This window comes from Ranitomeya imitator, chromosome 1 (assembly GCF_032444005.1).
Source record: "Ranitomeya imitator isolate aRanImi1 chromosome 1, aRanImi1.pri, whole genome shotgun sequence".
NCBI lineage: Eukaryota > Metazoa > Chordata > Amphibia > Anura > Dendrobatidae > Ranitomeya > Ranitomeya imitator.
In genome coordinates this window covers 577,299,730-577,317,144 of record NC_091282.1, presented here as the reverse complement: position 1 = coordinate 577,317,144, position 17,415 = coordinate 577,299,730, and the positions used below count along the sequence as shown (strand labels likewise).

General features: G+C 41.4%; 1 protein-coding gene across 1 annotated transcript in view; it reads left to right on the top strand.

The window, feature by feature from the left end:
- PLPPR3 (phospholipid phosphatase related 3) overlaps positions 1–17,415 on the top strand; it is a 248,832-nt gene that overhangs the window by 197,824 nt on the left and 33,593 nt on the right. Inside the window, exon 7 of the mRNA XM_069767849.1 lies at positions 12,367–12,540. Within this exon, the coding sequence (XP_069623950.1) occupies positions 12,367–12,540 (174 nt within the window). The remainder of the gene's footprint in view (positions 1–12,366; positions 12,541–17,415) is intronic.

Genomic DNA, 17,415 nt, shown 5'->3' with positions numbered 1-17,415 from the left:
CACATGTCACAATGGGGGCGCAGGATGGGAGCAGCACATGACAGAATGGGGGCGCAGGATGGGTGCAACACATGACAGAATGGGGGCGCAGGACGGGAGCAGCACATGTCACAATGGGGGCGCAGGATGGAAGCAGCACATGACAGAATGGGGGTGCAGGATGGGTGCAACACATGACAGAATGGGGGCGCAAGATGGGTGCAACACATGGCAGGATGGGGGCGCAGGATGGGTGCAGCACATGACAGGATGGGGACGCAGGATGGAGCAGCACATGTCAGAATGGGGGTGCAGGATGGGAGCAGCACATGTCAGAATTGGGGTGCAGGATGGGTGCAGCACATGTCAGGATGGGGACGCAGGATGGAGCAGCTCATGACAGGATGGGGACACAGGATGGAGCAGCACATACCAGGATGGAGACCATATACCAATATAGATGCTAGCCACCCAGGCGTAGAACGGGTTCAATAGCTAATATATATATATATATATATATATATATATACACCTATTCTATGTGTAGACTAGTGTTGAGCATTCCGATACCGCAAGTATCGGGTATCGGCCGATATTTGCGGTATCGGAATTCCGATACCGAGTTCCGATATTTTTGCGATATCGGGAATCGGTATCGGGATGAAGATTCATGTGTAAAATAAAGAATTAAAATAAAAAATATTGACATACTCACCCTCGGACGCGCCCTGGTTGTAACCGCTGCAACCGCCATGCTTCTGTTCCTAAGAATGAGCGTGTGAAGGACCTGCGATGACGTCGCGGCTTGTGATTGGTCGCGTGAGCGGTCACATGAGCGGTCACGCGACCAATCACAGGCCGTGACGTCATCGAAGGTCCTTCACGCGCTCATTCTTAGGAAGGGAAGCATGGCGGTTGCAGCGGTTACAACCAGAGCACGTCCGAGGGTGAGTATATCAATATTTTTTTTTTTATTCTTTATTTTACACATGAATATGGATCCCAGGGCCTGAAGGAGAGTTTCCTCTCCTTCAGACCCTGGGAACCATTACAGGATACATTCCGATATTTGTGTCCCATTGACTTGTATTGGTATCGGGTATCGGCGATATCCTATATTGTTCGGATATCGGCCGATACAATCCGATACTTTCAAATATCGGAAGGTATCGCTCAACACTAGTGTAGAGATTTATTTCATCTATTCTATTCTAACCTGACAGTATTTTACTGTACACCCCACTGAATTACCGGCTTTTCTATAGAACACCAGTGCGTATTTCTCGCAAGTCGCACGCATGGTCCGTGTGTAATTCGTATTTTCCTCACCCCATAGACTTTCATTGGCAGATTTTTTTGGCGCAATACGCTGATAAACGCAGCACGCTGCGATTTTCTCAGCCTGTAAAATATGGCCAACTAATATACGGCTGATGGAAGCTGACCCATAGAGAAATATTGGTCCGCGTGCAATGCGTTGTTTTTGCTCCTCTCCCTCGTCCATATACCTCTCTAGTGTGACCCAGGCCTTACTATGCTGCCTCATTATAGAGAATGGATCCCTCAGGGATTTCATCTGAATCACATCACTCGGATATTTTGATGGAAACTTTGATATAAGTGCTCATCCCAAATGTTATGTAAAATGTTCCAAACAAAAGTTTCAAATCAAACCAAAAAAAGTCCCACTCAGGTCCGTCATCTGTCAATGGAAATATAGGGGGATTTCATGTCACTGGTAGCAAATAGGAAAAAGAGAAATGGCTCCTCGCCCTCCCCCCACCCCCCCAAAAGAAATTCAGCAAATTCTCCCAAATCCAATTGCCCCCCTCCTGAGCTCCGGTGTACCTAAACCACATTTAGCGTCCATATGTTTGGCATTTCTATAGCTGTGAGAACCCACCTAAGTTATGTGTGTCTCCAGAAGCTGCGCACTACAACATACTGACATACTGGGCCCTGCAATGTGCTGTTTACTACAACGTACTCGGAACCACAATGTACAGGGGACAAAGGCAGTTTGCAATTTTCGCTCAGCAACATCCACTGCTGCATGTTTCTGGAAAACACCCATGGAGTCAAAATCATCACTACATCTGTAAATAAATTCATAAATGGGTATAATTTCCAAAATGGGGTCATTTGAGGGAGATTTCTGCTCTTCTAGCACTTAGGAGATCTGTATATGGAGTCTGCAAACTATTCTAGGAACCTCTGTGCTCCAAGAGGCAAATAGCGCTGACCCTCCCGAGTCTTTCCGTGTGGCCACATATGGGGTATTTCCACGCTCAGCAGAAATTGTGGGACTGATTTTGGTGCCATATTTACCTACTTTCCCATGTGAAAATGTAAAATCTGAAGGCTAAAACAAAATTTTGATGGTGAAAATGTAATTATTTTTCCTTCACTGTCCAATGGTATAAAATTCTGTGACACACCTCTGGTGTCAATATGATCACTGCACCCCTAGGTGAATTTATTGAGAGGTGTGGTTTGCAAAATGTGGTCATTTAGGAGGAGTTCGGCACTAGAAAACCATAACAGAAAAATCTGCACTATAATATGGCACCCCTTCACTTCTGAGCTTTGCACTGTGCCTGAAAAATATTTCCAGAATACATATAGGGTATTGGCACACTCAGGAGAAATTTTTACAACAAACTCAGGTCTATTTTTTCTTGATAACCTTTAGAAAAATTAAAACATGTAGCTAAAACAACATTTAGGTGGTAAAATGTAATTATTCTTTCTTCACCACCCAATGGTATAAAATTCTGTGAGGCACATGTGGTGTCAACATGCTCACTGCACCTCTAGGTAAATTAATTGGGGGTGTAGTTTGTAAAATGAAGTCACATATGGGGGTTCTGCTGTTCTGGCACCTCATGGGCTCTGCCAATGTGACATGGCACCCTCAAACAGTTCCAGCAAAATCTGAACTCCAATATGGCGCCTCTTCCCTTCTGAGCTTTGTACTGTGCCTAAAAAGTTGTTTTTGACCACATATGAGGTATCAGTGTACTCAGGAAAAAATTGGGGCTAAAATTGCTATCCTTGTGAAAATGAAAAAAATTGGGGCTAAAACTATATTTTTGTGGGAAAAATATTTTTGTTTTCATTTTCACAATTGTAAAATTCTGTTAAGCACCTTGGGGATTCAAGGTGCTTATCACATGACTAGATAAAGTCCCTGTTGAGGTCACTTATGGGGGATTCCACTGTTTAGGCACATCAGGGGCTCTCCAAACGTGACATGACACACACAAACCATCCCATCAAAGTGTGCTTTGCAAAAGTCACTCCTTTTTTTCTGAGCCCTGACGCGTGCCTAAATGGTAATTTTCCCCTACATATGGGGCATCTGTGTACTCAGGAGAAATTGCACAACAAAATTTGGGGTTCTATATTTTTTTTTGTTTTGTGAAAATAAAAAAAGGGGGCTAAAAGAACATTTTTGTGAAAAAAATTTTGAATTTTTTTTTGTTTTCAAGGCTCAACGTTATAAATTTCTGGAAAGCACCTGGGAGTTCAATGTGCTCAGCACACATCTAGATAAGTTCCTTCAGGGGTCTAGTTTGCAAAATGTGGTCACTTGTGGGGGTTTCTACTGTTTAGGCACGTCAGGGGTTCTCCAAATGCCACATGATGCCCAGCCAATTTTGGGTTTCAAAAAGTCAAATAGTACTCCTTCCCTTATGACCCCTGCCATGCACCAAAACAGTATTTTTCCCCCACAATTGTGCTATCGGCATGCTCAGGAGAAATTCCACAGCAAATTTTAGGATCAATTTTCTCCTGTTACCCTTGTGAAAATAAAGAAACATGGGTCTAAAATAAATTTATTGTGAAAAAGTTAAATGTTCATTTTTTTCCTTCCTTATTGCAAAAATTCCTGTGACGCACCTGAAGGGTTAATAAACTTCTTCAATGTGGTTTTGAGTATCTTGGGTGCAGTTTTTAGAATAATGTCACTTTTGGGCATTTTCTTTCATTTAAGTTCCTCAAAGCCACTTCAAATATGATGTGGTCCCTAAAAATTAGTTTTGTAAATTCTGTTGGACAAATGAGAAATCGCTGGTCAGCTTTTAACCTTTCTAACTTCTTAACCAAAAATATGTTTCAAAAATTGTGCTCATGTAAAGTAGGCTTGTGGTAAATGTTATTTATTAACTATTTTGTGTGACATAACTCTCTGGTTTAACGGCACAAAAATTAAACGTTTGAAATTATCTAAATTTTTGTAAAATTTCCGATTTCTTGACAAACAATTGCAAGTCATATTGAACAAGTTTTACCACTGTCATGAAGTACAATATGAAATGCAGTGAAAAAAATGGTGTGCACTCAGGTCTGAAATGTGAGGTGCAGGTGGAATGGACTGTGATAGTCTCAGAACTACGAAAGTAAAATTCACCGCGCACTCTCTTTCGTAAGTTTGCAAAAAGAGTTCATCAATTTTTATTCCAAATCACAAAATCAAAAAGAACCACAAGCATTGGAGGTCAAAATAATACAATCTGACTGAAATCCAACATTTCGACCCTCCCGGGTCTTACTCATGGGGTTACTTAGTTTCAGATGTAAAGATAAGGTAGGAAGAGAGTAGGGTGTTGAGAGACCTCTGTTGTTTAATATCCAAATGCTGTTAGTGGTAGTGAAGAGTAGCTGTAAAGCGGCACTTCCGTGCCCTGCTTGCATGCAGCTGCTGTGCTCAGTGCTCAGTTAGGATTAGGTTTGGGATTAGGGTTATAGTTAGGGATGGGATTAGGATTATGGTTGGGATTAGGGTTAGGTTTGGGATTAGGGTTATGGTTAGAGTTGAGATTAGAGTTATGGGTGTGTTGGATTAAGGTTATGGGTGTGTTGGGATTAGGGTTAGGTTTGTGGTTAGGGTTATGATTAGGGCTAGGATTAGAGTTAGGGGTGTGTCGGGGGTAGGGTTGTGATTAGAATTATGGTTATGGTTGGGATTAGGGATAGTGGTGTGTTGGGGTTAGGCTTGGAGTTAGAATTGGGGGTTTCCACTGTTTTGGTACTTCAGGGGGTCTCCAAACACGACATGGCTCCACCATTGATTCCAGCCAATTTTTCATTGAAAAAGTCAAATGGTGCTCCCTCCCTTCTGAGCTCTGCCGTGCACCCAAAGAGTGGTTTACCCCCACATATGGGGCTTCAGCGTACTCAGGACAAATTGCGGTCACTTGTGGGGGGTTTCTACTGTTTAGGCACATCAAGGGCTCTGCAAACACAACATGACGCCCGCAGACCATTCCATCAAAGTCTGCATTCCAAAACATCACTTCCCTTCCGAGCTCTGCCATGTACCAAACAGTGGTGTCCCCCCACATAGGGAGTATCAACGTACTCAGGACAAATTGCACAACAACTTTCATGGTCCAATTTCTCCTGATATCCTTATGAAAGTAAAAATTTGGGGGTGAAAAGATCATTTTTGTGGAAAAATATATATTTTTTATTTTCATGGCTCTACGTTATAAATTTCTAGGGGGTCTAGTTTCCAAAATGGGGTCAATTGTGAGGGGTTTCTATTGTTTAGGTACATCAGGGGCTCTGCAAACACAACATGATGCCCACAGACCATTCCATCAAAATCTGCATTTTAACCCCTTCACCCCCGAGGGTGGTTTGCACGTTAATGACCAGGCCAATTTTTACAATTCTGACCACTGTCCCTTTATGAGGTTATAACTCTGGAACACTTCAACGGATCCTAGTGATTGTGACACTGTTTTCTCATGACATATCGTACTTCATGATAGTGGTAAAATTTCTTTGATATTACCTGCGTTTATTTGTGAAAAAAACGGAAATTTGGCGAAAATTTAGAAAATTTCGCAATTTTTCAAATTTGAATTTTTATGCAATGAAATCACAGCGATATGTCACACAAAATACTTAATAAGTAACATTTCCCACATGCTTACTTTACATCAGCACAATTTTGGAACCAACATTTTTTTTCGTTAGGGAGTTATAAGGGTTAAAATTTGACCAGCAATTTCTCATTTTTACAACACCATTTTTTTTAGGGACCACATCTCATTTGAAGTCATTTTGAGGGGTCTATATGATGGAAAATACCCAAGTGTGACACCATTCTAAAAACTGCACCTCTCAGGGTGCTCAAAACCACATTCAAGGAGTTTATTAACCCTTCAGGTGTTTCACAGGAATTTTTGGAATGTTTAAATAAAAATGAACATTTAACTTTTTTTCACAAAAAAATTAATTCAGCTCCAATTTGTTTTATTTTACCAAGGGTAACAGGAGAAAATGGACCCCAAAATTTGTTGCACAATTTGTCCTGAGTACGCCGATACCTCATATGTGGGGGTAAACCACTGTTTTGGCGCATGACAGAGCTCGGAAGTGAAGGAGCGGCATTTGACTTTTCAATGCAAAATTGACAGGAATTGAGATGGGATGCCATGTTGCGTTTGGAGAGCCCCTAATGTACCTAAACAGTAGAAACCCCCCACAAGTGACCACATATTGGAAACTAGACTCCCCAAGGAACTTATCTAGATGTGTTGTGAGAACTTTGAGCCCCCAAGTGTTTCACTACAGTTTATAACGCAGAGCCGTGAAAATAAAAATCTTTTTTTTCCCACAAAAATTATTTTTAGCCCCCAGTTTTGTATTTTCCCAAGGGTAACAGGAGAAATTGGACCCCAAAAGTTGTTGTCCAATTTGTCCTGAGTACGCTGATACCCCATATGTTGGGGTAAACCCCTGTTTGGGCACACGGGAGAGCTCGGAAGGGAAGGAGCACTGTTTTATTTTTCAACGCAGAATTGGCTGGAATTGAGATCGGACGCCATGTCGCGTTCGGAGAGCCCCTGATGTGCCTAAACAGTGGAAACCCCCAAATTATAACTGAAACCCTAATCCAAACACACCCCTAACCCTAATCCCAACGGTAACCCTAACCACACCTCTAACTTAGACACACTCCTAACCCTAATCCCAACCCTATTCCCAACCGTAAATGTAATCCAAACCCTAACCCTAACTTTAGCCCGAACCCTAACCCTAACTTTAGAACCAACCCTAACTGTAGCCTTAACCCTAGCCCCAACCCTAACCCTAGCCCTAACCCTAACCCTAGCCCTAACCCTAGCCCTAACCCTAACCCTAGCCCTAACCCTAGCCCTAACCCTAGCCCTAGCCCTAACCCTAATGGGAAAATGGAAATAAATACATTTTTTAAATTTTTTAATTTTTCCCTATCTAAGGGGGTGATGAAGGGGGGTTTGATTTACTTTTATAGCTGTTTTTTTAGCGGATTTTTATGATTGGCAGCCATCACACACTGAAAGACGCTTTTTAATGCAAAAAATATTTTTTGCATTACCACATTTTGAGAGCTATAATTTTTCCATATTTTGGTCCACAGAGTCATGTGAGGTCTTGTTTTTTGCGGGACGAGTTGACGTATTTATTGGTAACATTTTCGGGCACATGACATTTTTTGATCGCTTTTTATTCCGATTTTTGTGAGGCAGAATGACCAAAAACCAGCTATTCATGAATTTCTTTTGGGGGAGGCGTTTATACCATTCTGCGTTTGGTAAAATTAATAAAGCAGTTTTATTCTTCGGGTCAGTACGATTACAGCGATACCTCATTTATTTCATTTTTTTATGTTTTGGCGCTTTTATACGATAAAAACTTTTATAGAAAAAATAATTATTTTTGCATCGCTTTATTCTGAGGACTATAACTTTTTTATTTTTTTTCTGATGATGCTGTATGGCAGCTCGTTTTTTGCAGGATAAGATGACATTTTCAGCGGTACCATGGCTATTTATATGTCTTTTTGAACGCGTGTTAATTCACTTTTTGTTCGGCGGTATGATAATAAAGTGTTGTTTTTTTGCCTCGTTTTTTTTTTTCTTACGGTGTTTACTGAAGGGGTTAACTAGTGGGACAGTTTTATAGGTTGGGTCGTTACGGACGCGGCGATACTAAATATGTGTACTTTTATTGTTTTTTTTTTATTTAGATAAAGAAATGTATTTATGGGAATAATATTTTTTTTTTCATTATTTAGGAATTTTTTTTTTATTTTTGTGGAAATTTTTTTTAAAACTTTTTTACTTTGTTCCAGAGGGGTCATCACAGATCGTTGATCTGACAGTTTGCATAGCACTCTCTCAGATCAGCGATCTGCTCTGAGCAGGCACTTGGTAAGTCACCTCCCTCCCTGCAGGAACCGGATGCCGCGGCCATTTTGGATCCGGGCCTGCAGCGAGGAAGGAGAGGTAAGAGACCCTCACAGCAATGTGATCACATTGCGTTGCTGCGGGGGTCTCAGGGAAGCCCACAGCGAGCCCCCTCCCTGCGCGACGCTTCCCTATACCGCCAGCACACCGCGATCATGTTTGATCGCGGTGTGCCAGGGATTAAGGTGCCGGGGGCGGTCCGTGACCGCTCCTGGCACATAGCGCCGGATGTCAGCTGCGATCGTGCTGAACGTACTATTCCGTCCATGGGAATTAAGGCCCACCCCACATGGACGGAATAGTACGTCCAATGGCAGAAAGGGGTTAAATCATCACTACTTCCCTTCCAAGCCCCGATGTGCGCCAAACATCGGTCTCCCCACATATGAGGTATCGGCGTACTCAGGAAGAACCGGACAACAACTTTTGGGGTCCAATTTCTCTTGTTACCCTTGTGAAAGTTAAAAATTGCAGGCTAAAAAATCATTTTTGAGAAAAAAAACATTTTTTATTTTCACTGCTCTATGTTATAAACTTCTGTGAAGCACTTCCTTAAGGTGTCTAGTTTCCAAAATGGTGTCACTTGTGGGGGGCTTCCACTGTTTAGGCACATCAGGGACTCTCCAAATGCAACATGGCGTCCAAACTCAATTCCAGCCAATTCTGCATTGAAAAAGTCAAATGGCGCTCCTTCTCTTCCAAGCTCTGTTGTGCATCCAAACAGTGGTTTACCCCCCACATATGGGGTATCGACGTATTCAGGAGAAATTGCACAACAATTTTTGTGGTTTATTTTCTCTTTGTATACTTGGAAAAATAAAAAAAATTGGTTCTGAAGTAAAATGTTTGTTAAAAAAAAAAAAAGTTAAATGTTAAGTTTTTCCTTCCACATTGCTTCACCTCCTGTGAAGCATGTAAAGGGTTAATACAATTCTTGAATGTGGTTTTGAGCACCTTGAGGGGTGTAGCTTTTAGAATTGTGTCACTTTTGGGTATTTTCTGTCATGAACACTCCTCAAAGTGACTTTAAATGTGAGATGGTCCCTAAAAAAATGGTTTTGTAAATTTTGTTGTAAAAATGAGAAATCGCTGGTCAACTTTTAACCCTTATAACTTCCTAATAAAAAAAAAATGTTTCCAAAATTGTGCTGACGTAAAGTAGACATATGGGAAATGTTACTTATTAAGTTTTTTGTGTGACATATTTCTCTGATTTAACGGCATAAAAATTCAAACTTTGAAAATTGCTACATTTTTAAAATTTTTCGTTATATTTTCATTTTTTTCATAAATAAACGCAAGCAATATCGAAGAAATTTTACCACTGTCATGAAGTACAATATGTAATGAAAAAACATTCTCAGAATCAGCAGGATCCGTTGAAGCTTTCCAGAGTTATAACCTCATAAAGTGACAGTGGTCAGAATTTTATAAATTGGCCCGGTCATTAAGTGCCAAATTGGCTCTGTCACTTGGTTAAAAATCCTTCTTGTTGTTTTTTGCAAAAAAAATGAATAATAAATCTTCTCTGTAGTATTACAACGAGGAAACTAGATTATAATGTGAACTAGCCAGCATCTCCAAGAATGGACCAAAACTAATATAAAAAAGCAAACTCTATACGGTAGACAGTGTCCAATTTGGTTTCTTTATTCAGAAAAGAGGAAAAGAACCTGAAAGCCAACCCCACAGCTTTACAAAACATGTTTACAATCACTTTTAACAGCTTGCAATCGTTGTTGCTATCATTGTGCACTTTGGGTGTATTGATAAATATACCAGAGCTGCCGCCTCACCACCTCCAGAGCTGCCGCCTCACCACCACAGAGCTGCTGCCTCACCACCACAGAGCTGCCGCCTCACCACCTCCAGAGCTGCCGCCTCACCACCACAGAGCTGCTGCCTCACCACCACAGAGCTGCCGCCTCACCACCTCCAGAGCTGCCGCCTCACCACCACAGAGCTGCCGCCTCACCAACACCAGAGCTGACGCCTCACCACCACAGAGCTGCTGCCTCACCAACACCAGAGCTGCCGCCTCACCACCTCCAGAGCTGCCGCCTCACCACCACCAGAGCTGCTGTAGCCCCAACCTCCTGTCTCTTCCCCAATATCCCGTAGAATGTAAGTCCGCAAGGACAGGGTCCTCTCCCCTCTGTACCAGTCTGTCATTGAAAATTGGTTTACTGTAAATGAAATCTATAACTCTGTACGTAACCCCTTTCTCATGTACCGCACCATGGAATTAATGGTGCTATATAAATACAGTGGGGCAAAAAAGTATTTAGTCAGTCAACAATAGTGCAAGTTCCACCACTTAAAAAGATGAGAGGCGTCTGTAATTTACATCATAGGTAGACCTCAACTATGGGAGACAAACTGAGAAAAAAAATCCAGAAAATTACATTGTCTGTTTTTTTTAACATTTTATTTGCATATTATGGTGGAAAATAAGTATTTGGTCAGAAACAAAATTTCATCTCAATACTTTGTAATATATCCTTTGTTGGCAATGACAGAGGTCAAACGTTTTCTGTAAGTCTTCACAAGGTTGCCACACACTGTTGTTGGTATGTTGGCCCATTCCTCCATGCAGATCTCCTCTAGAGCAGTGATGTTTTTGGCTTTTCGCTTGGCAACACGGACTTTCAACTCCCTCCAAAGGTTTTCTATAGGGTTGAGATCTGGAGACTGGCTAGGCCACTCCAGGACCTTGAAATGCTTCTTACGAAGCCACTCCTTCGTTGCCCTGGCGGTGTGCTTTGAATCATTGTCATGTTGAAAGACCCAGCCACGTTTCATCTTCAATGCCCTTGCTGATGGAAGGAGGTTTGCACTCAAAATCTCACGATACATGGCCCCATTCATTCTTTCATGTACCCGGATCAGTCGTCCTGGCCCCTTTGCAGAGAAACAGCCCCAAAGCATGATGTTTCCACCACCATGCTTTACAGTAGGTATGGTGTTTGATGGATGCAACTCAGTATTCTTTTTCCTCCAAACATGACAAGTTGTGTTTCTACCAAACAGTTCCAGTTTGGTTTCATCAGACCATAGGACATTCTCCCAAAACTCCTCTGGATCATCCAAATGCTCTCTAGCAAACTTCAGACGGGCCCGGACATGTACTGGCTTAAGCAGTGGGACACGTCTGGCACTGCAGGATCTGAGTCCATGGTGGCGTAGTGTGTTACTTATGGTAGGCCTTGTTACATTGGTCCCAGCTCTCTGCAGTTCATTCACTAGGTCCCCCCGCGTGGTTCTGGGATTTTTGCTCACCGTTTTTGTGATCATTCTGACCCCACGGGGTGGGATTTTGCGTGGAGCCCCAGATCGAGGGAGATTATCAGTGGTCTTGTATGTCTTCCATTTTCTAATTATTGCTCCCACTGTTGATTTCTTCACTCCAAGCTGGTTGGCTATTGCAGATTCAGTCTTCCCAGCCTGGTGCAGGGCTACAATTTTGTTTCTGGTGTCCTTTGACAGCTCTTTGGTCTTCACCATAGTGGAGTTTGGAGTCAGACTGTTTGAGGGTGTGCACAGGTGTCTTTTTATACTGATAACAAGTTTAAACAGGTGCCATTACTACAGGTAATGAGTGGAGGAAAGAGGAGACTCTTAAAGAAAAAGTTACAGGTCTGTGAGAGCCAGAAATCTTGATTGTTTGTTTCTGACCAAATACTTATTTTCCACCATAATATGCAAAACAAATGATAAAAAAAACAGACAATGTGATTTTCTGGATTTTTTTTTCTCAGTTTGTCTCCCATAGTTGAGGTCTACCTATGATGTAAATTACAGACGCCTCTCGTCTTTTTAAGTGGTGGAACTTGCACTATTGCTGACTGACTAAATACTTTTTTGCCCCACTGTAAATAATAATAATAATAGGTTATTTATGAATCATCCTAAAAGAAATACAGTAGACCCAAGTGAAAAGTGGTTGGTTTGAAAGACAGCTTCACATGGGGTTGTTCTTGAGTTTGATTATTGGGGTCAATTTATTGTGTTACGGCAAGGGATTCGGACCACAGTGGGATCTCTTGATGCACTGACCAGGCCAACATTAATGGTGTGGAAATTATTGCATTTTATGTATTGAGATTAAGGCATAAACATTTCTGTATTGTTGATCTTGCAGATGTACTTTAACTCCATCATATCAGACAGTACAAAGCTTCTGAAGCCACTGCTAGTTTTCTCCTTTTCCATTGCTGCTGGAGTATGTGGCTTAACTCAAATCACCCAATATCGTAGTCATCCAGTAGATGTGTATGCAGGGTTTCTTATTGGAACAGGAATAGCTGCCTATTTGGTGAGTACATTCCTATTACTTTTTATATTATTGTATAGACAAGTCAGACACAAACATGTAGATTTTACGATAAAGTGGCACATATAGTAATACACTGATGAGGAAAAGGTTGATAATAATGTTTTGAACTTTTGACTTTCAGGCTCCATATCTCAACATCCACTGCTTCTTTGAGAGTGAGACTACTATCATTGTATATAAGGAAATTCAGACTTATATTACAGAATAGCCAAAAAAAGAGAGCCATGTAGAAAATTAAACTTTATTTTAGATTAATAAAAACATTGGTTAAAATAACATAAAACAAAAAACAACAGAGTGCCCAGTAGGGTGAATTCCAATCCTATCCACAAGATAGTGAACTATCACGATTAATACAATACAGTAACTATAAGGATACCCTTGGTTTAAACAGAAATTGTTTATAGATTTACATAAGTTAAATAACAATATAGAAATTAGAATGGGGTATATCCCATAGGTCAGAACACAAGTGCCCAACATAGGGCAAATTGTGAAAAACTAATGCTCTGGATCCGTTTTTTTGCTTGATCCGTTTTTGTTTAGCGGGCATAGAGTTTGGGGAAAAAAATAGAGAGACTCCAGAATGGAAAACATAGCTACGGAGCATGCTCAGTGTAAAAATAGCAGAATCAGTAGCTGGATCAACTAATTTCACCTCACGTTCCATCCGTTTATCGCTGGAACTGTCGCTGTGCGTTTTTTCACCGGACAGAAAAAACGTTCCTCTGAACGTTTTCTCCGTCCGCCGGAAAAATCATTTTTGACGGATCCGGCAAAAAACGGATGAAACGTGAGGCCATCAGGCGCAATTCGGCGCTAATACAATTTTATGAGAAAAAAATGGATCCGGCTGAAAAAAAACCAGATCCATTTTTTTCAAATTTTGCCGGATTGTGGCTGACGGCAAAAACCTGATGTGTGAAAGTAGCCTTAGAGGATGAACTGTGATAATATCAGGAGAGCATTAGGACCCTGCTGCTGCACGTCTGAGCTAAGAAAAAAAGCCTGTTTCTTTCAAATATTAAATCTCACCCCTACTGTTATTTTAGTAAAGACAATATTGAGATTTCTGCCTCAGTCTCAGTTTGAGACCCACTGGATCTTATTAGGACCTCTGGTCATTATACCACAATCAATTTGTACCTAAGTCAACATCAGAAGTGCTGCAAATGAACTGTACTATAAATGGGTGATCCCGTTATGCAGACAATAATAGCAAAAGGCACAGTACCTGAACACAAAGACAGCTGAACCAGACAATATGGATAGTTTGGGCCCCACCCTCACCTTGACATACGTTTCGCCCTTTGCTTCTTCTCGGGGCGTGTCTGGGTTAAGAGAGGTGGCCCTTTTAAACAAGTTAGAGCCAATGGAAAAAGGAGGTGAGACTTACACAATGATATGCGGCTATATTGGGCCCTTGTGTTCTAACCTATGGGATATACCCCATTCTAGTTTCTAAATGGTTATTTAACTTATGTATATCTATAAACAATTTCTGTTTAAATGAAGGGTATCCTTATAGTTACTGTATTTTACTAATTGTGATTGTTCACTATCTTGTGGATAGGGTTGAAGTTCCTCATACTGGGCACTCTGTTGTTCTTTGTTTTGTGTTATTTTAACCAATGTTTTTATTAAACAGTTTTATTAAACAGTTTAATTTTTTATTTCATATACAGTTGTGCTCAAAAGTTTACATACCCTGGCAGAATTTTTGCTTTCTTGGCCTTTTTTCAGAGAATATGAATGATAACATCAAAACTTTTTCTCCATTCATGGTTAATGGGCAACACGGTGGCACAGTGGTTAGCCCAGCAGCCTTGCAGGACCCCACCAAGGACAACATCTGCAAAGAGTTTGTATGTTCTCCCCGTGTTTGCGTGGGTTTCCTCCGGGTACTCCGGGTTCCTCCCACATTCCAAAGACATACTGATAGGGAATTTAGATTGTGAGCCCCATCGGGGACAGCGATGATGATGTGTGTAAAGCGCTGTGGAATATGTTAGCGCTATATAAAAATAAAGATTATTATTGTTAGTGGTTGGGTGAAGCCATTTATTGTCAAACTACTGTGTTTTCTCTTATTAAATCCTAATGACAACCCAAAATACACGGCATTTGAAGTGGCTCTTATGCTTCATAATAGTGAGATCACAGACATCCATGCAAGCATGGTGCTTCTCACTAAATTAGAATATCATCAAAAAGTTAATTTATTTCTGATCTTCAATACAAAAAGTGAAACTCGTATATTATATAGTCATTACAAATAGAGTGATCTATTTCAAGTGTTTATTTCTGTTAAAATGTTCATGATTATAGCTAACAGCCAATGAAAACCCAAAAGTCATTATCTCAGTAAATTAGAATATTTTATAGCTCCAGCTAGAAAAATTATTTTAAAATGAGGTTGACCTAGTAACTGCACTCAATACTTTGTCGCGGCTCCTTTTGCATCAATTACTGCATCAGTGCAGTGTGGCATAGATGTGATCTTCCTGTGCACTGCTGAGGTGTTATGGAAGTCCAGGTTGCTTTGAAAGCAGCCTTCAGCTCCTATGCATTGTTGGGTCTGGTGTCTCTCATTTTACTCTTGACAATACCCCATAGATTTTCAATAGGATTAAGGTCAGGCGAGTTTGCTGGCCAATCAAGCACAGTGATAGTGATACTTAGTTACATAGTTACATAACTATTATTAAGGTTGAAGGAAGACTTTAAGTCCATCTAGTTCAACCCATAGCCTAACCTAACTTGCCCTAACATGTTGATCCAGAGGAAGGCAAAAAAAAACCATGTGGCAAAGAGTAAGCTCCACCTTGGGGAAAAAAATTCCTTCCCGACTCCACATACGGCAATCAGACTAGTTCCCCGGATCAACGCCCTATCAAGGAATCTAGTGTATATACCCTGTAACATTATACTTTTCCAGAAATGTATCCAGTCCCCTCTTAAATTTAAGTAATGAATCACTCATTACAACATCATACGGCAGAGAGTTCCATAGTCTCTTACAGTAAAGAATCAGCGTCTGTTATTATGCTTAAACCTTTTTTCCTCCAAACGTAGAGGATGCCCCCTTGTCCCTGTTTCAGGTCTATGATTAAAAAGATCATCAGAAAGGTCTTTGTACTGTCCCCTCATATATTTACACATTAACATAAGATCACCCCTTAGTCTTCTTTTTTCCAAACTAAATAGCCCCAAGTGTAATAACCTATCTTGGTATTGCAGATCCCCCAGTCCTCTAATAACCTTGGTCGCTCTTCTCTGCACCCGCTCCAGTTCAGCTATGTCTTTCTTATACACCGGAGACCAGAACTGTGCACAGTATTCTAAGTGTGGTCGAACAAGTGACTTGTATAGAGGTAAAATTATGTTCTCCTCATGAGCATCTATGCCTCTTTTAATGCATTCCATTATTTTATTTGCCTTTGTAGCAGCTGCCTGACACTGGCCACTGAATATGAGTTTGTCATCCACCCATACACCCAGATCTTTTTCATTGATGGTTTTGCCCAGAGTTTTAGAATTAAGCACATAATTATACATCTCATTACTTCTACCCAAGTGCATGACCTTACATTTATCCCCATTAAAGCTCATTTGCCATTTATCAGCCCAAGCTTCTAGTTTACATAAATCATCCTGTAATATAAAATTGTCCTCCTCTGTATTGATTACCCTGCAGAGTTTTTTTAGTTTCTTACTATTTATGTAGTTAAAGAATATTTTGGGATTATTTTTACTCTCTCTGGCAATGAGTCTCTCTGTCTCAATCTTTGCTGCCTTGATTTGCTTTTTACAGAATTTATTTAATTTTTTGTATTTATTTAATGCCTCCTCACTAGAGTTGAGCGACCTTGACCTTTTTAGAGTCGAGCCGGGTTTTGCGAAACCCGACTATGTCCAAAGTCGGGTCGAGTGAAATCGGCCGATTATGACGTAAAGTCGGGATCGACCGAAACACGAAACCCAATGCAAGTCAATGGGGCAGCATAGTCGGCAGTGAGTGGGGGCCAGGAAAACACCTAGAGTACCCATTTTAATGTCAAAACCATCCATTCTTCTTAATGAAGCTTGTCAAGCGTAATTTACCTTATAATAATTGGAAGGCATTTGAAATTGGGGGTCATTTGGCTAAAGTTGTGGGGGGTAGGGCTGGTTCAAGTAATTAGTGGGCCCAGGAAATCTGGACCACGTCACGGCAGTGGAGCAGGGAGAGGTAAGTATTTCAACTTTGCAAGTGCTGTGAACCTGAGCAAGCAGGGGGGGCCCACTCGTTGGCATTGGCACTGGCACAGGGCCCCTCAAAGTACAGCGGTGTGTTTGCACGGCGGGGGCGCCTCCCACCGGCAGCAACACTTTTGCGTACTATGAGAGGCCCTGTGCCAGTGACGTCGCCAACTAGTATTCCTCCCCCCACCTGATGAAGGAACCTGCACTTTCATCTGCACCTTCCTCTTTGTCCCCGTGTAAGGTGGTATGGTATGCGGGAAGAGCAACCTGACTTTCAGCAGGGTCACAATGTTGTTGTGTAGCGTGCACGGGGAATGTTGCGTTATGGGTCAATGTACCAGCAGACTCACCTATCACTGGCTGGGCAATGGGCACGATGAAGTGGAAACACAGATATAGGCCCAAAGAAGAAAGTGGGCTAAATGCAGTTCAAAATTGGTAACACAGGAATAACCAGGGGGCATTGCAGTGGAGGACAACTGGAATGAGAGGCTGACACAGAGAGTAGGGCCAAATCAGTAAGTAGTCGAAATGCAGTTCAAAATTGGCAACCGTAGTAAACAGGCGGCACAGCTTTGTTCAGTGGAGGAGAACAGCAAGGAGTGGCAG